Below are 20,389 nucleotides of genomic sequence, written 5' to 3' on the forward strand. Positions count from 1 at the left end.
TGGGCATGCTTTCTTTATTCTTTCTTGGAGATCTTTCACTCCTTGCTCTTCTGTCTGCCACTGCTAAAAGCAGTGTCCTGCCTTGTCATTTAAATTTTCAAAGATTTCATGGATCTGACAAGCATGATATTAACTAAGGAGCAGTTTTCTTTCAGTGAATTGGGATCTAAAATGGCTTTTTGTTGTTATTTTTCAGCGACTTATAATATATTTCAACAAAGGAGATCATGGTTTTGATAATGTCCACATGGACATGAAGACCATATTCAGAGCTTTCGGGCCAGATTTCAAGAAGAATCACCTGGCTGAGCCTTTTGACAGCATACATATCTACCCACTCATGTGTAAGCTCCTGGGGGTTACCCCTGAACCCCACAACGGCTCTCTGGCAGTCACCCAGGAAATGCTTGTGGCTTCTCATGACCAGCAGCCAGGTGAGATACAAATGCAACCACAAGAAAACTGGCAGTGTAGTTTGTTTTGTCCTGAGAAGCAATAGATTCATAATGGAGTCTCCTGGAGAGGGGGCAAAATCAAGCAGAATAATCCTGTTTCCCAGCAGCTTCCACACCCCCAGCTCAAGATATCAGCAGTTCTAAAAAGATAGCAGAGGACAGGCTGGTGACATTTTACATAGTGCCTCTGGGGCAAAGGGAAGGCTCTCCATAGAGGAAGTTAGAGGATAATCCTGATCCCCAGAAACTGTGTTCAGTCTGCCCCCAGATGTCCCTTATAAATACCAAAAATTAGCCTTCCTTCTACAACTCCATGCATGCTACTGCCTGGAAAAATGCTGCTTGCCCATTCCACTCATTGCTGAAAGAAAGGGGCAGGGGCCCCTGTAAATGAGGTTGCTAATTCTTAAGACTTCAAAATTCCAAATCTGGGTGACATAAAGGAATAAAGGAATCATCTCTGGAATTCAGTTGTTTGCAAACAATGGCCAGCTTTCCTTCTGCCGGGAGAGACTTAGATACTGCCCGATGATTTATCAAGTGCTCAGAGCAACCACCCTCAAGCAGAGCAGAGTATCAAGAATAGCTTCCTAGGCCTGGCTGGCATAGCTCAGTGGATTGAGCACAGACTGCGAACAAAAGTATCGCAGGTTCAATTCCCAGTCAGGGCACATGCCTGGGTTGCAGGCCATGGCCCCCAGCAACTGCACATTGATGTTTCTCTCTCTCTCTCTTTCTCCTTCCCTTCCCTCTCTAAAAATAAATAAATAAAATCTTTAAAAAAAAAAAAGAATAGCTTCCTGCACCCTTTTCCCTTCTTCCAAGCCACTGCCCACAATCTTCTTGTGAACTTACAGAAAGCAGGCCATTTTGCAGAAAACTAATTAAATAAATGACCGCTTCACAAAATTACTGAGGATTTTTTTTAACTTTAGGGTTTTGCTCAACTATTTGGGCCCTCCTTCTGTCCCATAGTACATTGGCCGCCAGCGTAAGGTGTGTCTGACCATCAGTTACCACCGCTAGCAGGACATTCCACAACTGATTCTCCGTGAGTTGGCTTTTAGCAAATTGGTCATTTGGCAAAGCAGTCATTAGGCAAATGGGTCATTTGGCAAATAGGCCGTTTAGTAAATCAGATTTCAACAACTTGCCCTGTGAGATTTCTCTACAGTGAGCACTTTCTTGGGTTAAATGTACATTTCATTTCCATAATTAATATCCACTACTGCCTGGATGGGAAACTTCCCAGGGACCCAGGAGCAGCTGAAATAGCATCTTAATAATTGGACAATTAAAAACCATCTGACTTTTTTTTTAACAGGAGGAGAGATGCAGAAGACCTCTGCTCTCCGAAACACAGCAATAGGTCTTGGGGTTGTCACAGGAGTTCTTGCAGTTCTGTTTGTCACGAGCGTGATATACACAGCGGTTCGTCGGAAAAAGAAGTGAGTGGCCTTTGGGGTTCCTGTGGTTGGTACACAGAGTAATAATCCATTTCAACCATTTCCTGCCACGGGGTGTCCAGCACTTTGAGAGCCCAGCAACCAGAGCAAGCTTGGGCCCAGGGCTCAGGAGAGACAGCAGCTTGGTTTAATAATCTACTGTCACAGTCTCAAAATTCTTAATTTTCAACAAGGACCCTGCATTTTCATTTTGCACTGCCTTCCCCTCCCCCCCCACCCCAAATTATGCACTGTTTGTAGTATTCTAGGGTTTCCATAACAAAGCACCACAAACTGGGTGGCTTAAAGCTCAGAAATGTATTGTTTCACACAGATCTGGAGGCTAAAAGTCCAAAATCAAGGTGTTGGCAGGGCCATGGTCCCTCTGAAACCTGTAGGGAAGGGTCCTTGCTTGCCTCTTCTAGCCTCTGGTGGTTGCCAGCAATCCTCGATGTTCTTTCTCCAATCTCTGCCTCCAGCCTCACACAGCCGCCTCCTCCCTGTGTCTCTGTCTCCTAAGGGCACCAGTGATAGGATTTAGGGCTCCCTGTAATCCAATATGATCTCATCTTAATTATATCTGCAAAGACCCTATTTCCAAATAAGGTCACATTCCTAGGTATCTTTTGGGGGGACATAATTCAACCCATAATGTTGGTCCTGCCACCAATCAAAGCATTATATGATCCCAGTGCACTGTTTTCTGCATCTCAATAATTTATCAATAGACTGAGCCTCCTGTGTTATTATACCCCACCCTGACCATTCTTCTACTTTAACATAGCATGAGAACACTATAAACTAAGGAAAGTTGGAACTTTGTCCTTAACTCCATTTCAAAGCCCACGTATAACGTAATTTATATTTAAACTATAAAATTATCCTGTAAGTTGAAACATGACCTATAAAGGTCTCTACACCCTGAAGCAACATTTTAGAAAGAAATCAATTGGTCTTTTTTTACTGAAACCATTAGCCATAGGAGAGATACAGGAAAAACTGCAAGGTACTGATTAAATTGCCATGCCCACAGCATAACTTATAAAAGGCAGCCATTCCATAAAGACATTTTTATTATTGAAATCCTCACATCCAGAAGCTGAATCTTTAACACATCTTCCCTCTTGCCACTGGAAGGACCACTGGGATGTGCCCTAATGCTTCTCTCCATATTAACACAACCTAGAATTTTTACCTGTGTTAAAGAGCAGTCCTAATTGTCACTTATGCCTGAATGTACCACACCTTTGAGGTTCATAGAACATTAGACACCCCTTCAGTGCCTTGATCCTTCCAGATTCAGACCTGGAATGTATCACCTTTGTCCTCCTGAGAGCTCACACGCAAAGATAGTTTTCTTCTGGGTGCAGATCAATGCTGTTGCCCACTCAGGGTCCTTCCCCAATCTGCCTCCCAGCTGTGGCATTAGGACAAGTTGGGCCAGCCTAGGTTTATTAATATCGTAGTATAACATCATACAGTATTACTATGGCATTGACTATACATGTCCTTTGGCTCCACAGAGGAAAGGTAATTAATAGCTATTATGTGTGTTCATAGAATAAACCCTATATTTATGAGTTTAACCGACCCATTCCCATTGGTTTTCTCCTACAGGCAGAGAGCTGATCAAAACAACAAAAATGAACCAACACACCTGGCCCAGCTCCCCAAGACATCCTTTTAGGAACAAGGCTCAAAGTCAAGACTCATAGTTGTATCACAGGTGACTCTTTCTCAGGACACTGTGACTGAAGAGGGTTCATGCGACATCTCAGAACGAGAAACTATCAATTTCATGTAAAAACACAGCAATAACCACAGCACAGCTTCTTCTTTATTTAAGTCAACAGTGTTACAGGAATAAACGAGGAACAATTTTTGTGTCAGATCCTGTGTTCACTTGGTTGTGGAAGAAGCACAACAGATATGAGAGAATAAATACATTCCATTAGAATTAATTCTCCTCTCTTGTTCTCACAGCTGAGCAGGGCTCTGGTATTCTCATCCAAAAGGGGTAATGAGATTTAATCTGTCCTTTCATTTACCTTCTGCAAGTATATTTAACAAATTAGCTCTCAAGATGCCTCTAAGTGGAGTTTTATGAGAGATTTGGGAAGGTAACTGTGTAAACTCTGAACAGAGTTCAAAGCCCAGAGGCAGCACTGGTGACTTGTGAACTGTCTGCCCTGACTTTCACTCAAGACATAACAATATCGAACAGAAATAATTCTTTTCCTCCCCAACCCTACCTCTGTACCACCCCACAACACCCAAGAGCCCTCTTACTCTTTTTTCAGATTCCTTTTTCCTCCAGAGTGAGAACTCCCACTCAGCTCCATGTGCTCATCATGCTTCTGCATTTATCTGTGTGATAATTAGTTCAAGAGACCCTGAGCTCCTGGACAGCAGGGACCACTCCTGGTTTTTCTCACTGTTGCATCCCCAGTGCCTGGCAGTGCCAAGCATATAATAAGTGCTCCATAAGTATTTGATGAACAAAAGTCCCCATGAGTTAGGGATAGACCCAAAAGCTGGGGGAGTGAGAACTCCTGCCTTGTGTTGTTACTGGAGAAACCTTGATTCTTCTTGCCGACACAATGAAGAATTACAAGTCAGTGAGTCTATTACCATGTAAGCAAAGTTTATTAGTGAATGGGAGGGCAAAAGCAAGGGTGGTTAAAGGCCTGGGTGGCCAGCACCCAGGTAGTAAGAGGCTGGGTGGCCAAAAGGGGGTGGCCAGGGACCTGGTGGCCAGAGGCCCCCCTGCCAGAGGCCAAGAGGCCAGGGCCCTCCCACCCCCAACCCCACCCCCAACCTCACCCCCAACCCCACCCCTGTGTGGGAGCTGAGAGCCCTGAGGAGAGGCTAAGAGAGTCCTTTGTTCTGAGGACTTCTATAATTGGTGGGGTGGGGGTGAAGAAGTTGCATTTTGATTGGTGGTTAAAGGTGGTGCCAGCCTTCCATGAAGACATGACTACCTAAACATAGGTATATGTGGGGATCTGTTAGCCGGAATCCTGATCTTGATCTAGACTCTATTCGTTCATTTCGTAGGTATCAGGAGGCAGGCAGTTAACCAAAGTTGTTTATGGTCCTTTCTTTAGACCCCTTCCCCGCTCCAGGCCTTGGGACAAATACACAGTCTCAAGCTTTTCCTTTTCCCAGCCAGTGGAGATGTTACACACAGACTTTCAAGGCCTCCCCCTACTGCACTATCATAATTTATGTTGTTTGGGAAGCCGGGCAGCCTTATCGGACCAGGCTCAGGATTACTAAATCACGGGTGAGGCATGCTTTTCTTTGCTTTTAGCAAAAGAAAATATTAAGTTCTATATTAAGTTCTTTGTTAGATTGCAATGGTGAAAACCCTGCCTTTATTTCCCTTCTGGCCACCCATTCCTAGCAGCTACCTAAGTGTTAAAAGGTGTTGCCTGGCAATCAGGACACTAGCCACTGGCCAGCAACAGTAGCGAAGTCTCAGAATTCTTCCTATGCTATCTCCTGCTACATTGTCATTCAGAGGATATGACCACAGATTGACCAGCGGGCGGCTCCAGGCAGTTGTGGGCTCCTCACCCTCTCCCTGCGCTGCCCACCATTCCCAAAGTGGGAGCTGATTCTAGGACACCGTCTTGAGAGAACTGTGGTGTTGAGACCACCTTGATCGGTTACGTGACTGAAGGCCTCTACAGACATTTTAAAATTCTGGCGGGTAGTGCGGAGACTTGCTCCTGTTGAAGGCACCGAAGACAAGACTCTTAAGTAAGCTCCCTTATTAAACCGGCCACCTACCCATCTGGAATGGCCTGCCTCGCTTTCGTTTCTCTTTGCACTCCGTGCACCAGCCAGTTTGGAAACAAACACCTTGAACTAAATGCCCTTTTCCAAGGAGAGACAGGGTGACCATGGCCTTAGCCCACGAGCTGAGCCTGGTAGGCAGGCACTCCCACACCCTCGAGGGGCAGGAGGGCTGTCAGAGTCCCTTCTGCCCATTCACACAGAGGGTGGCGCTGAAGGGCACAAGGCTAGGATAAAGTCGCAGGGGCAGCCCTTGCCAGAAAGACCCTTAATAAAGATGCAGGAACAGCGAGACTGATTACCAGAATCTCAGCCTCGTCAGACGCTACTAAGGAAGTGCTTGCTTCTCTGAAAAGCTATAATCCGGCGCCACACTCTGACTCCGCCCCGACGATAGTTTGGCACCGCCCCCTCCAACCCTAGCACCACCTCCAGACCTCAAACCTCGCTCAGAGCCCTCCTCCAAGACCCGCCTCGAACCTTCCCCAAATCCCACCTCCCACAATTCCGCGACGCCCAGACAGCCTTCCCTACACCACACCCTGGGATCAGAGCTCCGCGGGCCGCGCCTTGATAACCCAAGCCCTCCAGGGGCGGGCCGAGCAGCGCCTGGTCCCGCCCCAAGCCCTGCCCCGGGTTTTTCTCCGCTCGCCTCGTTTAGGAGCCGCCCCGCTTCCCCCCAGTCTCCCGAGCAACACCGCGGCTCCGCCCCGCCATGGCGCCGGAGGAAAGCGTGGACGCCTCTCGCCTGCTGCAGAGTTTCGAACGCCGCTTCCTGGCGGCGCGCGCGCTGCGCTCGTTCCCCTGGCAGGTGGGCGGCTGGGCGTGCTGAGGGCGATCGGTGGGTGGTGAAGGTCTGGTGAGGGAGACGCTTTGGGCTCCCACCTTCTCCCTTCCCGCCACGTGACGTCCTCAGCTTCCTTGGGTGTTGAGATCGGACCTCCGGTTAAGTGCAGTGATCAGGTCACAGACAAACCGCCCCCCTCCCCACACACACACACACACTTAGGTGTTCGCATCTGTATCATCAGCATTAGACAAAATCATTTCAGAGGCTGCTTGAAGCGCTTAAGCCTCTGATGGAAGAGACAGGGAGCTACAAAGCTAGCCAGAAAATATACTAAAGAGGTCTCACCACCCTCCCATCCCGGCCCTGAGGACCTGCCATTGCTGCACAGGCCAGTGTCCAGGCAGCAGCTTCTTTCGCCGAGAGGGAACTGCTAGTGACCCTGCCTCCTTTACATATCCTGTGCGCCGAGCTCACAGGGGTGACTCCCGTCTTGCGCATCTTAAGGAGTGGTGCTTTGCCATTTGTATTTTATTGATTATAAACCGTTTAGCATTCTGAGAGCTCATTTCTGATCAGACAGGAGTATGTACATTTTTTTAGCCCAAAATTTAAACTTTTATAGCAGCATGTGTGGAACCCAAGTCAGTATCAACTAGAATAGTTCACATGAGATGAGAGCGTACTCTATCTATACCAGGACCATATTAAATGCATATTTAAGCTGGCCCACAGCATCCAAGTGGTGAGCACTGTTACTGTCAGTGTGTTTGACCACACAGACTGACTGGAAAAGAAGCAGAGTGCAGCCATGGAGAGCTCAGACCTGGGAGACAGCCTGCCTGCTTGGAATCCTGGCCCAGTCCCAAACAATCTGTGTGACCATGGGCAAGTGACTGCATACCTCTGGGCCTTCATTTTTTGTTGTTTTGGGTTTTTTTTAATTAATAAAACAGGAGATATCATAATGCTTAATCCATAGGGTTGTTGTCAGGAGCACATGAGAATGAAGTACCAGAGGCAGTGCCTCCTGGTTCATGGTAAGTGGATGTGAGTGTTAGCTAGTATTTTTATTCCATCACCGAGTGTTTACTAAATGCCTTCCATGAGCCAGGCACCAGGATCAGCAGCATAGTGATGCGGGCCTACTCAGATGGCAGAGCCAGAGAAAAAAAAATATGTAAATGAATAAGCAAGAAAACACCAGGGGATGGCAGTGGCTACAAAGTCAATAAAACAAGGAAATGTATCATCAAAGTAGGGGAATCAGGGAAGGCCTCCCAGAGTGGACATTAGAGCCAGAACCTGAACAGTGAAGCAGCGGGCTGTGGGAAGTCTTGGGGAGCAGTGAGTGCAGAGGTTCTCTGCCAGTGAAAGCAAGCTGCTACAAGAAGGCCCAGTGTGGCTCTAGTGGCTTGAGCAGGGATGGGGTGCCAGTGGTGGCAGATTAGGTGAGAGAGAAGGGCCAGGTTCAGGTCTTGTCGGTCTTTTAGGGTGTGATAAGTTGCTCTGGAGAAATGAAGTGATTTGCCCAGTATCACACACCAGCCAGGCAGTCAGCCTGTTCTGGAGCCTGAGCTCACTACAGGGCTGGAGTCCCCTGTAGGAAAGGACAGCATATATAGCTGGCCCTGGCAGCTGCACATTCTATATGTCTACATTAACTGGGGGTCAAGTCCAACACAAGCCCATCAGGTGCTGATGTCTTAACTATAATTCCTGGCTGATCAGTTCAGCCATGGAGCTTGTCTGTGACCCATGCAAGGCTTAGCAGCCAGAGCTAATGCAAACCAAGAATCTGTCTCCTGACATTCTTTCTGCAGCTCATCCAGGTATAACATGGGACTTGTCAAGGGCAGGCTTTCAGCACCTGTGGCTTCCACTTCTGATTGGCCCCAGGTCCCTGGGGAGAGATCACTTAGCACTTTGCCGGCATGTCCTGCTACATGTTTAATGTTCCTGTGAAAATGCCCTTGAGATTTCGCTCTCTTCCCCTCTTTCTCCAAATAGAGTCTAGAAGAGAAATTAAGGCACTCGGGTTCGGAGCTGCTGCTGGATATTTTGCGGAAGGTAAGAATCACAGAATCAAGGGACATGTCGCCAGCCTCCTCACTTGCCCATGACAGGAGTGAAGTGGGTGTGCTTGTATCCTTTAAAAAGAAACACTGCATCTGGGTAATAGCACCTCAGAGAGCTCTGGCTCTTTTGTTTTCTTGGATGAAGATAGGGAATATACAAAAATCCACTTGAGAGGAGGGAGTCTGGGGGATGATTTTTGAAATCATCTGTTTGTCTGTAGAGCAAACAGATGATAGCTGTGGGAACATCTAGCATTTGCTAACTGTTTAGAGACTTTTTTATATTTAAGGAAAAACTAAGGATGTGAGTCTTGCCCACTTGTGTCTCCTTCCTAGTTATAGATGGGCCCTCGCTTTTTGGAGGTGAGTTTGGGGTTCTCAGGAGCATGTGGGTCAGGGTACATATGGAACCACCACTCTGCCGGGCACAGGCCATGTGGATCAAGTGCAGATCATACTGCACCTGGCTCTCTATCCTTTGAAGGGTCATGGGCCCTTCTCAAACCCACAGTTTTGGACTCTCCCCCTAGAAAAAAAATGCATGAAAATACATTTTGCACATAAATTCAGGGAAGTCACAGATTCTCCCCCTACCACTAAACCCATCCAAGGATCCCAGATTAAGAGTTCCTGTGTGGAGGGTGAGCCAGGAGTATCCATCTGACCACTGGGTGGAGAAGATAGAGCTGTAGCTAGGGAGGACTTCCAGGGAAATCTAGTATTCAGTACTCTGAGCTCAGGGATGTCTAAGTTCATTGTTCATTATCTTGTAGCCTACTCTTGATTCTCACCCTATCTGACACCAGCCAAGTAGAAAGCCCCTTGAGCAGTGTGGGCGTACTGTATTGCCCTTGGGTAAAATCATGTCTCTCTAGCCAAGAGGCACCTCGTAACCTAGCCCCTGCTCTCATTGCTCCTGTCACCCTGCCCTCCTTCCCAAAATGCCAGGCTGCACCGCCTTGGAGCCTGCATAAACTGTTCCCTCTGCCTGGATCTCACTCCCCGCTCTTTGATTCTCTAGGTTCCTGCTGATTATGGCCCCTGAGAGCCACTTCCCCCTCCTCCACATCCCAGGCAACAGCCCCATCTTCCTCTGCTTTGGCCATCGTAGCATTCATCACAGTCTGGCTCCTGCTCACCTCCTTCGCCCAGGACTTGAGCTCCAGGAGGACGGGTGCCAAATCTGCCTTGTTCCCACCATTTGGGCTTTTGCCTCTTCCACAGAGCCAGACAATCCCACACTTGTCCTTTCTGCAAACTCTAATTCATGCTTGCTGCCCTGGGAGGGTTGTGTCTTAGTCCATTCCAGCTGCTATAACAGAATGCCATAGCCTAGGCAACTTATAAACAACAGGAATTTATTTCTGACCGTTTGGGAGACTGGGAAGTCCAAGATCAAGGTGCCAGCAGATTCAGTGTCTAGTGAGAGCCTGCTACCTGGTTCATAGAAGGCCATCTTTTCATTGTGTCCTCATATGGTAGAAGGCACGAAGGACCTCTATGTGGTCTGTCTTATAGAAGCACTAAACACGTTCAGGGGGGCTCCACCTCCGTGACCTAATCACCTCCTAAAGGCCCCACCTCATAATACCATTGCATTGGGCGTTAGATTTAGCATAGGAATTTGGGGAGACATAGACATCCAGTCGATAGCAGGGTATTAGCTTGGTTCCATATGCCCCTTGGTCCTGCCCCAAATGGGCATGAGAAACACTGCCACAGCCTGTGCTGCTGTAGTAGAGAATTTTTTTAGGAAAGGACTTATTCTTGAGACTGTTTCAGATGCAGATCACCTGGAGCCAGAACCCCTGTGTCTGTGTATATCCTTGCAGAGGGATCGGGTGACTGGGGTTTGTCCTGTGTTCAGTTAAAGCTCATGGGAGACTTAAGGCCAGGTCTCTCCGGCAACTCACATGTGTCCTTTGTCACAGACTGTGAAACATCCTCTGTGCATGAAGCATCCACCGTCGGTGAGGTATGCCCGGTGCTTTCTCTCGGAGCTCATCAGAAAGGTGAGCAGTGGGCACTGTCTATCAGGTGTCCACACAGCGTCTGGGACGTGGCTGGCTCTCCAGAAGTGGGCCCTCTGCCCCTCTGCCTGTTGCAGCTCAGATCCATCCTATGCCCTTTGCCTGTTCTGCAAACCCCCTTTTGGCAGGTGCTCCCTGGGCCCCAGTCTGCCAGCTGGGTTCCACCAACAAAAAGCCATGGAAGGTGGAGGAAAGGAGAAGCCAGGGTATTTCTCCCTCTCTGCCTCAAGGCGTCTCTGGCAGCAGCTGCGTCTCCTCTGTGGTCCTGTGCAAGTTCTCATTCCTGTCAGGCAGCCCTGAGCACTGGAATCCCCACTTTCTCCCTCTGCTCTGCCACCTGAGAGGTGTTGGCAGTTTCCTGCTGCTGCCAGTCTCTATATTGCTGTCTTGTCCCCACTGGAGGTTTTAGGTCTTGCAATGCCTTTATAACTAACCTCCCTTATTACTTCCTTCTCTCCAATGAATCTACCTGGAATGGCTCTTTTCCTGACTGATACTGGATGGATTTTAAGGGTGAGCCCAAATTCACTGAGTTTCATTTTAGACTGGACTTCAGAAAGGCAGTTAGTCCTTCAGTGGTCAGTAGCAGACCCAATGTGTCCAGCCTCTGAATAGAAGGGCTGTGCCTCGCCCAGGCTTAGTACATGGAATTATCCAGGTTTTTCCTTTACCACCATCTCCATTTCTCACCAGCATGATGCAGCTAGAGTCACTGGCAGGTCTCCCCCATTCCACCAGGAGAAGCGTGGCCACCTGATGCTGCCCCGTCCCACCCCCATGGGGCACAGGGCAGGGGGTTGCCCACCAACAAAGCCACACCCTGAAACGTGGAGTGCCTATCCTGTGGCCTTTGCCTGGGCCCACTTAAAAGCACCATTTGTTCTTTCCATCCAGGACATCATGATCCAGGGCAGAGCTCTCTGTCCCTGTCACACAGCAGCTCTTGTGCAATTCCATTTCTGCCGCCCTAGACTACAGCTTACTCTCACCTTCACCTTCTCTGCACCTCTTTGAGATACCCCAGGTTCCCCCACCAAGTGAATTTTTTATCTGTCAGGTGGCCCGTGTTATGTTAATCCATCCCAAACTGCCCCTTCAAATTTGGTGAAAATCCTCCAGCCATTTTAGAAGTCAGAGTTGAAGCAAATAGGGCCTTTGATTCATGAGGGTCATGTTAATGCTCTTGCTGAAGCTCTTGTTCCCCCCACGCCCAGCACGAAGCTGTCCACGAGGAGCCTTTGGACGAGCTGTACGAGGCATTGGCGGAGGTCCTGACAGCCGAGGAGCCCACTCCGTGCCACCGGACCTACCTGCTGGTAGGAGCCGCGCGCTTTCTCTCCACGCAGGCCAGACGCTCACCTTTGCACACAGAGCTAAAATGCAGGCTCCAGTCAGCCTCCGTGGGTTCATATCCTGACTCATCAGCTCTGTGGTCTTAGGTGGAGTCAAGTTTACCTCCCTGAGCCTTAGTTTCTTCATCTGTAAATCAAGCACTTTGACAAATAATAGTACCTATTTTATGGGAGTTAAATTAGCTAATGCACAGTATTTGCACAGCGGGGACCTGGTGCTCAGTGTCCAATAAATACTTGATGGCTGGATGTCACAGGGCAGCAGCCACTTCCCACTCTCCCTGCCACCAGCCTCACCAGCCTAAGCTAGTGCCATGGCCTTCTGACTGGTCTTCCAGCTTCTTGCCCCACAAAAGTTCTTTCTGCAAATGACAGCCAGAGGGATCTTGGATGTTTTGTTTGTCTGTTTTAACCTTTTACTCTAAAATACAGCATAGATGCAGAAAACCACACAAAAGAAGTATACAGCTTACTGTGTCATTGCAAGGCAGCCACCATGGTAACCGCCACTCCAGACAAGGGACAGAACTTTGGCAGCCACCCCACAAGGCCCCCATCTGACCTACCCCCATCCCTGCGAAAGTAACCACCATCTTCCTTTCAGACTAATCACCCTGAGGTTTTATCACTGCCCTGTCCACCTCTGGACACTAGCATTTGTCTTAGCTGTTAACTAGGTGTGGCCTGAAGTCTCCCTTCATCCGCAGGCACCCTGCCTGCATCCCAGCTGTTTCTTTCCTGGCAGTGCCTCCTTTGCACAGCCCCAGCGGTTTTGCGGAAACAGCTTTTCGCAGGCTGGCTTTGGGTTGCTCACACGTGGTGCTATTCAACTTGTTCCTCCATCCTCAGTTTCCCAAAAACTGGTGTCTGGACTCATAGGCGCACACAGATTCATGCCTGATTGCTTTGCCAAGAGCACAATATGGAGTTCTAGGAGGCACATCATATCTGTTTTTCATTCTTTTAATGATAGTGGTTATGGATGCCCAAAAGTTAGACTCATTTTTTTACCAGAGCATACAAAAGGGTAATTTCCTGATTTTATCATTTTGTTTTCATTCATTAGCCAGAGAAATTTTACAAGGAGGTGCCTCTCTCCATCCATTATTTATTTACCCATGGGTACAACTCATAGAGAAGAGGCAGGATCCAATCTTGATCTTTCCTTCTCAAGACAGTGAATTTGTTGCCTGTCCTCCCCAGAAGGGGTTCAGTCCATGCAAATTATGTCCCTATTAAAGCTCCAAATGTCCTATTTTGAGCCACTTCAAGTAGGTTTCTGAGCCCTTTTGACATTGCGCTAATAGTTTTCTTTATTTTTTTATCAAGCTTTCCAGATTCACCTTATATATTTCTTACCCAGACCTGGAATCAGCCATGTCTTCAACAAGCCCTAGTTTCTTTTAGTGAGAAATGATATTTAGAGACCACAGTCTGGGCATTAGGGTGCTCACTGCTACAGTGTAGGTCTTTCCAGTGGACAGACTGGGATATGAGCGGTGCTATATATAGCCCTGATTTTTATAATAGAATTCATCATAAGTCCATATTGATGTTTCTGGTTCAAAACCAGAACTGCAGGGTTGCACTCAACCCTTTCACAGTGCATCTGTGTCTCCTTTCTCCTACACTGGAATTCTGGTTCTGAAGAACACAGGGGATAATGTTAAGATATTCCCTATTTGCTTTATCCCATAATACTTGTGCAGTGTCTCAGAACAACAGTGCTAATCCTATGCACCAATTATGGTTACTGAAAACTGTAAAACTCTTATATGTACTATCCCCATTCTCCCTCATTTTGTTTGTTGCCATGCCATAAGTACATTGTCATAAAGGCATTACATAGTATTATCACAAATTTAGCAGTGTAAGGCAACATAAATTGTATTGTCTTATAATTCTGTAGGTCACAAGTCTGGTGGGTTCTGCTGGTTTCTCTTCTTTGAGTCTCACAGGACTAAAACCAAGGTGTCAGCAGGGCTGGGCCCTTGAGCAGAGCCTGCTTCCAGGTGCATGCAGGTCATTGTCACAGTTTTGTTCCCTGTGGCTGCAGGACTCAAGTTCCATTTCCTTGCTGGCTCTTGGCCAGGGTTGCTCTCAGCTTCCAGAGGCCACCCCTTGTTCCCTGGCTCATGGCCCCTTCATTGCCAAAGCCAGCAACAGTGGGTCGAGTGTCTCTTGCAGTTCAAATCTCTCCTGCCTCTTTTTCCTCCGCATCTCTCCATCTTCAGCCAGGAAAAAATGCTCTGCTTTTAAGGGCTCAGGTGATAAAATTGATCCCACCCAGATAATCCAGGATAATTTCTCCATCTCAAGTTGTGTAACCTTAAGCACATCTTCCCAGTGCCTTTGCCATGTAACATGACACAGTCACAGGGTCAGGGTTTAGGGCTTAGATATTGTTGACCTAGCACACATTCCATAATCTCTTTCCAATCTATATATCTTTAGAGCTCCCCCTCAGTCCACATGTTGACATCTCTCTAGCCATTTTGGCTTTCTGAAGTTTGTTCTCTAGTAGATTCCTTAAGAAGAGCTTCTGGGATTGACTTTGGTGGAGTTCTTACATGTTGATAACAGTCTGAGCCATTTACACTTGAGTCCTGACTCACATTTTCTCTCTTGAGTCTCTTAAATACGTTTGTCCATTTTCTTTGGCATAAAGCATTGCTGTAGAAAAGCCTAATGATAATCTAATTTTCTCTCCCATTTGTGTATGCTATGTGCCCTTTTCTCTTAGATGCTCCGAGGATTTTCTCTGTAAATTCAGGGGTTTTGCTAGAATGTGTCCCGAGGTCGGTTGTTCTGGGCCAGTGGTCTCCGGTGCAGTGTGTGCACTCCTTCAGTGTTACTTCAGATCTTTTTGTTTTGTTCGGGAATGCTTTCTTGAATTATAATTTTTAGCATCTGTTTAGTTTTAGTACCTAAAAATGGGTAGCTTAAACAAAAGAAATTCATCATCTTATAGTTCTGGAAGCTACAACTCCAAAATCAAGATGCTGACAGGGTTCCCAGGGAAGGCTGTGTTCCCGACCTTGTCCTCGGCTCGGCCGTCTCCCGTCTCCACATCGCTGTCCCTCTGTCGTGCGTCACTGTTCTAGTTTCCTCTTTTTATGAGGACTCGGTGGCAGTGGATTAGGGCCCACCCCAATGACCTTATTTTGACTTGGTTCCCCCCCACCTGTTGTGATCCTTTGTCTCTTTAACACCAACTCCTTGTCTTCTGGAAGCCGGGTGACTCTCTCTCCCTATCTCCATCCAGCCTTCCGGGGACTCGGTCACACTCGCTGAGAGCACAGCCATCGTTTCCCATGGCACCACCGGCCTGGTCACGTGGAGTGCTGCGCTCTACCTTGCCGAATGGGCCCTAGAGAACCCATCGGCTTTCAATCACAGGTGACCTCGGGGTGCAGGGCAGGGCCCTGGGGCTGGTTTGCCCCGACACAATTGCAGACACATGTCCCCTTCTCCCACTCAGGACTGTCTTAGAGCTCGGCAGTGGAGCCGGCCTCACCGGCCTGGTCATCTGCAAAATGTGCCGTCCTAGAGCATACATCTTCAGCGACTGTCACAGCCATGTCCTCGAGCAGCTCCGAGGGAACATCCTTCTCAATGGCTTCTCGTTGGAGCCAGATGCCACCGCCCCAGCACAGCACCCCGGACACCACACCCACAACTCAGAGAGCCCCGTGGTGGCAGTGGAACAGCTGGACTGGGACGTTGTGACAGCCCTTCAGCTCACTGCCCTCCAGCCGGACATCGTCCTCGCAGCAGGTACTGAAGCTTCCCTATGGCTGCACCCAGCTCAGTGCAGGGAAGGGGACCTTGGACTCTGCAGAGTCAGAGGGGGTAATGATGAGACTTCTGGAAGGGTCTCTGTGAACCTCCAGGGTGACATCAAAACATAGGGTGTGCCTTGTGGGTGCCCTAAAGCCACAGTCCTCCTGTTTAAGGAAATGGCTATATGCACTCCTGTTGTAAGTGGCTCCATCAGATAAATGAACCTGGCTCTCCCCAGCAAGGCCTGGGATGAACAGAAAAGGCCCCAGGCTGCCACGCCAGTCTGACCTATTAGCCAGACCACAGCCAAGTAGACAGGCTTTTCTGTCCCGCCGTGGCAGCCTTGTCCTTTCAGGTCCACAAAGATCACGGTCCTCCTCCCAGGACCGGGTCTGATTCGCTGTGTGTCATGGGCACCCACCCACAGGTGGAGGGACCAGCTGTGGTGGTGTCTGAGTCAGGGAAGGAGCTCTGAGTGTTCCCACTGCCGGTAGCACTGGCTTCCCCCTGCTCTGCATCATCCCCACATGTTTGCATGTCCCCAAGAAGAGTTCCTGTGTGTTTCTGTCCCAGGTGCATACCACAGAGGATTACCCACTTCCAGTGCAAGGACAGGGTCCTCGAGAGAAGGGGCATTTGGCTTGAAAACTAAGAAGCCCCTCATCCTCTGCCAACCTGACCCATCCCCTGTCAGGCTGACAACACTGTGCCTCTGGTCCTGGGCCACATCCCTGAGACCCACGGAGACACAGTGGCCAGCATGCAGAGCCTGTGCAGCACACCCCAAGGCAGTGCCCATCCCTGCAAGCCTGGCTGTCAGGCAGGAACAAGATTGTCCCCCTGCCCCGCAGAGACCAAAGCGGTAGGCCACTGGAACCTAGAAGTCTGAAGTGGACTCAGGGTTTGCTTTATTAAGCATCTTCTGTATAGGCCGTGGGCAAACAATTGATTTGTTTTAAAGGAACACAATGAGTCTTGGATATTTTTCCGTTGTTGTATTGCTTTTCAGCAGCTTTTGTTCTCTCCTAAGGATCTTCTTTCTTCTACCAAATAATTTTCTTTCCATCCAATAGAACTGCTGCTTTCCTGGCCCTTGCCCCGCTGCCAAGGCTGGCACGACCTAGCGTCCTCGGTTCTGGGGTCCGGAGTCCTAGAGGGAGTGCCCATCAGTAATCTGTGGTTTTCATTGCAGATGTGCTGTATTGCCCAGAAATTATCCTGTCCCTGGTCAGGGTCCTGCAGAGCCTGTCTGCTTGCCGGAAGGACAAGCTAACTCTTGACGCCTACATTGCCTTCACCATCCGCAACCCAGAGACATGCCAGCTCTTCACCACCGAACTAGGTGAGCCCCGGGGCCCCAGGACAGGCTGCTGTCTTGGAGAGGCCATCCAGGCCAGCCTCCAGTGAGGCAGAAATCAGGGCAGTGAAAGAATGGGCCCTGAGAACAACCTAGGAAGCCCTGACGACCCCTGCCCCGAAGGTCAGCAGGGCAGGCAGGGCTGGAGGATGGGCTCTGGGGGAATGGAGGCAACTCACGCTGTGGACCTGGAGGGCTGAGACCAGCAGCCCTACTGTGTTTGGAGCAGGTTTCCAGAGCCTTCTGGCCTGTTTGATTGTCTGTAAAGTGGAAAGGATGGCAGATACCCGTAAGTGTCAGGGTAGACGAGGTTCAGGCCACACGGCAGTCAGGCACAGGCTCTGGAGGAGGGCCCCACCACCCGCCCTGGTGGGGCTGGGCTGTCACTGCCTCCGGGCCACCTGTACAGCAGCAGCATCCACCAGAGAGGTGGAGCAGAACCCGGCTCATGGGGAACATTCAGGAAAACGGTCACTGCTATTACTGGGTTTGGCACCCAGTAAACAGAAGAACAAGGGGTAACTTTAGAGAGGAGGGCAGGGCCTGCCATTTACGGCCCTGATTGGCATTACTGTGGGTCAGGCACTATCTCCTCAGACCTGACGTGTGCCAGCCCCTCCAGCAGCTGGAAGGGGTGTGCTGTCATCTTCCACGTCACCCATGGAAACACCGAGGTGTAGGGAGGCTAAGTAACCACCCTAGCTCCAAGGACTACAGCTGGGCAGTCAATTCCTGCTCTCGATCCCTAACTCCCCCACCCCACGACCCAACCACATGCCAGGCCCACCCCGGCCTTCCACCTCAAAACCTGGCAGCAGTGGAGGACCCGTTTGGCCCAACACCTGCCCCCGCCTCGCAAGCAAAGCCCCACCTGCAGCAGCCTCTGCTAACAAAGACCACCCAAATGCCTGCCCACATGTGCTAAAAGTCCCACTGGCAGAGTGCTGTGCAGCCTTGAAAAAGAATGGAGTCCTTCAGATATTTATGGGTAAAAATATCTGTATTTTATTTTTTAAACGTTTTTTATTTCTAAATTACAGTTGACATACAGCGTCACATTAGTTTCAGGTATACAACCCCAGGGTTAAACGTTTATATAACTTACAACACTGATCACCCCAATAAATCTAGTACTCATCTGACACCGTAAGTTATCACAGTATTACCAACTGCATTCCCTGTGCTGTGCTCGACGGCCCCAGGCTGCACAGCACTCTGTAACCACCACACTACTCCTCAGTCTCTTAGTCTCACGCATATCCCTCAGCCCCCCTCCCATCTGGCAAACGTCAAAATCTACAACATATTTTAAGTGAAGAAAACTAAGTGCCAAAAGATAATATAGTATAAGCCAATTCTTATTTTAAAAAATAATCACCTTTATTCTAAAATTCATATGGGGGAATCTCTAAGAATATACAATAGTTAACAGTTGTTATACTTGGATGGCAGGATTATAGATGCTTCTGCACTTTCATGTCTCACATTTCCTTTTAAATACTAATTTTTCATTCATAAAAAACTGATGATAAAATGAACCTTGCCAGCGGCTCTTCAGACACCTGTGCTTACAAAGAGGATGGGAGCCCCTCCAGGTGCACGTCCAGGTTTTGTGAGGAGGCACCAGGCTGAGCAGTCAGGCCGAGCAGGTTCAAATCTTGGCTCCACTTGAGCTGCACCTGGTGACAGGGTGGAGGACAGGTGCAGAGCACTACAGGGAACCCAGACAGGCGATGACCTTCCACAGACAGGTATGGCCCAATGGGCAGAGGCAGCAAACCTGGCTGTCATGAGCTCTTTAAAAACAGGATTCCTGGTCCTGCTTCTGGAGGCGGCTTCTAGGTGTCTGGATGGGGCTGGACAATCTGGTTTGTAAGCCCACCCCCAGGCCTGTCTTGCAGCCCCTCACTCCTAGGGTGGTGCCTGTCCCCAAACCCCGCCATCCTGAGACACACATGCTCTGTTTCCAGGCCAGGCTGGGATCTCATGGGAAGCGGTGCCTCATCACAGCCAAAAACTATTTCCCTATGAAGAGCACTCGGAGATGGCAATTCTGAAACTAATGTTGTAGGTTTACAACAAACGTTTCTGAAAATAACCGTGAAAATTAAATCTCCTGGGGAAAAGTTTTTATCTGGGAAAAGCTGATAGAACTTTCATTGGACTTAAATGTTTGAAGAATGTTAATTCTGAACCAGGAACCACAAACTGTGTCCTAATAAAACATGAACCGTTCAGGCATGTGGCTGCCCCTTTCTGTCAGCAGTTCTGGCTCATAAGCAAACCACCATAAACCAGAAATGAAAGTTTTGGCTCGGAGGTAAGCATTCCATTTGTGTGGGGAAAACACATCTATCAAGTATATTTCCTCCATCCTGGACAATATTCAGGACACAACAGAGCAGATGCTGAGAAAGGCACCCCCAGAAAACAAAAACGGACAAAGTGATGCTGGACAGGCCACAGGCAAGTAACAGAAAAGTAATAAACTGGGGGAAGGAAAAGACTCAAAGAGAAGGAGAGTGACTTGGGGCCACGAAAGAAGAAACCAGGCTGAACCAGTTTCTGGGGCCGCAAAGTCCTGGTCATTAAAATAGCCTCCCTCGGGCCCCAACACTGACACTTTCCTCTGCTTGTCTGGTAGCCCTGTCCTGCCATGTCCCCTGTACATGGAGGACGAGTTAGCTTCATGTGCAGCCCTGTGGGCACCCTTCACGGGGTCTGAGGTGTGAGGCGGACACCTCCTCTCCCGACATGAAAGACATGAAAGAAAGGTGTGTGTCACTCATCTTGCAGTGCCCTGGGAAGAATCCTCAACAAACCCTCTCCCCTTCACCCTCCCAATCACCCGAACGCTTACCTTGGATCATGCCTGGGGAGCGGGGAAATGGTTTTTCATACATTTCCCTTGACAATTTACACTGGGAACAAGCACCTCACTTGGTAGACAGCCGTCTCCATCTTATTAAAAACTCCATTTCTGGCCCTTTGGTTTAAGATTTCCCCATCTCTGACCTGCTACGTGCACAGGCCCACAGACTGGCTGGCCGGAGGTGTTTAAGTCATTCTCAAAGGAGAAAACTGACTGAAGCAAGTGCTGGGACTTGCAACAGGCTCGGTGTGGAGTGAACCTCCCAGAACTGGAGGCTCAGAGAGAGCTGCCAGCCCAAGAAAAGCACATCTCCCACAGGTGTGCGACTAAATATTCCCAAGGTGGGAAGCCATCTACACCAGCACCAATTAAATGCACTGCCTTCACCAATCTGTCCTGAATTGAGACTGTGTTTGGCAACTTAGAAAT

General features: G+C 48.9%; 2 protein-coding genes across 5 annotated transcripts in view; both read left to right on the top strand.

Annotated features, from left to right (window-relative positions):
* LOC114502677 (ectonucleotide pyrophosphatase/phosphodiesterase family member 7-like) overlaps positions 1–3,668 on the top strand; it is a 34,990-nt gene extending 31,322 nt beyond the window's left edge. The window contains exons 4-6 of the mRNA XM_036020951.1: positions 197–434; positions 1,780–1,903; positions 3,518–3,668. Coding sequence (XP_035876844.1) covers positions 197–434; positions 1,780–1,903; positions 3,518–3,587 — 432 coding nt within the window. The 3' untranslated portion in view covers positions 3,588–3,668. The remainder of the gene's footprint in view (positions 1–196; positions 435–1,779; positions 1,904–3,517) is intronic.
* Positions 3,669–6,355: 2,687 nt separating this feature from the next.
* Positions 6,356–19,583, top strand: EEF2KMT (eukaryotic elongation factor 2 lysine methyltransferase). Of its 4 annotated transcripts, none has more exons than XM_036020953.1 (8): positions 6,356–6,512; positions 8,499–8,558; positions 10,498–10,578; positions 11,811–11,912; positions 15,214–15,347; positions 15,430–15,725; positions 16,924–17,073; positions 17,870–19,549. In XM_036020953.1, the coding sequence occupies exons 1-8, from the start codon at positions 6,417–6,419 to the stop codon at positions 18,130–18,132; spliced, it is 1,182 nt and encodes a 393-aa protein (XP_035876846.1). In that variant the 5' UTR covers positions 6,356–6,416; the 3' UTR covers positions 18,133–19,549. The 4 variants fall into 4 exon arrangements, with proteins under 4 accessions (XP_035876846.1, XP_035876847.1, XP_028375343.1 ...); XM_036020954.1 differs by lacking the exon at positions 17,870–19,549 and adding an exon at positions 17,498–17,863 and having other exon boundaries at positions 6,358–6,512; XM_028519533.2 differs by having other exon boundaries at positions 6,364–6,512; positions 19,059–19,583.
* Positions 19,584–20,389: the final 806 nt, after the last annotated feature.

The sequence above is a fragment of the Phyllostomus discolor genome, chromosome 3 (assembly GCF_004126475.2).
Source record: "Phyllostomus discolor isolate MPI-MPIP mPhyDis1 chromosome 3, mPhyDis1.pri.v3, whole genome shotgun sequence".
Classification (NCBI taxonomy): Eukaryota; Metazoa; Chordata; class Mammalia; order Chiroptera; family Phyllostomidae; genus Phyllostomus; species Phyllostomus discolor.

Coding starts and splice junctions, on each gene's coding strand:
- EEF2KMT (XM_036020953.1), top strand. CDS start 6,417: ATGGCGCCGGAGGAAAGCGTGGACGCCTCTCGCCTGCTGCAGAGTTTC. Junction 6,513..8,498: donor TGCGCTCGTTCCCCTGGCAG/GTGGGCGGCTGG, acceptor TTCTCCAAATAG/AGTCTAGAAGAGAAATTAAG. Junction 17,074..17,869: donor GCTCTTCACCACCGAACTAG/GTGAGCCCCGGG, acceptor ACCACATGCCAG/GCCCACCCCGGCCTTCCACC.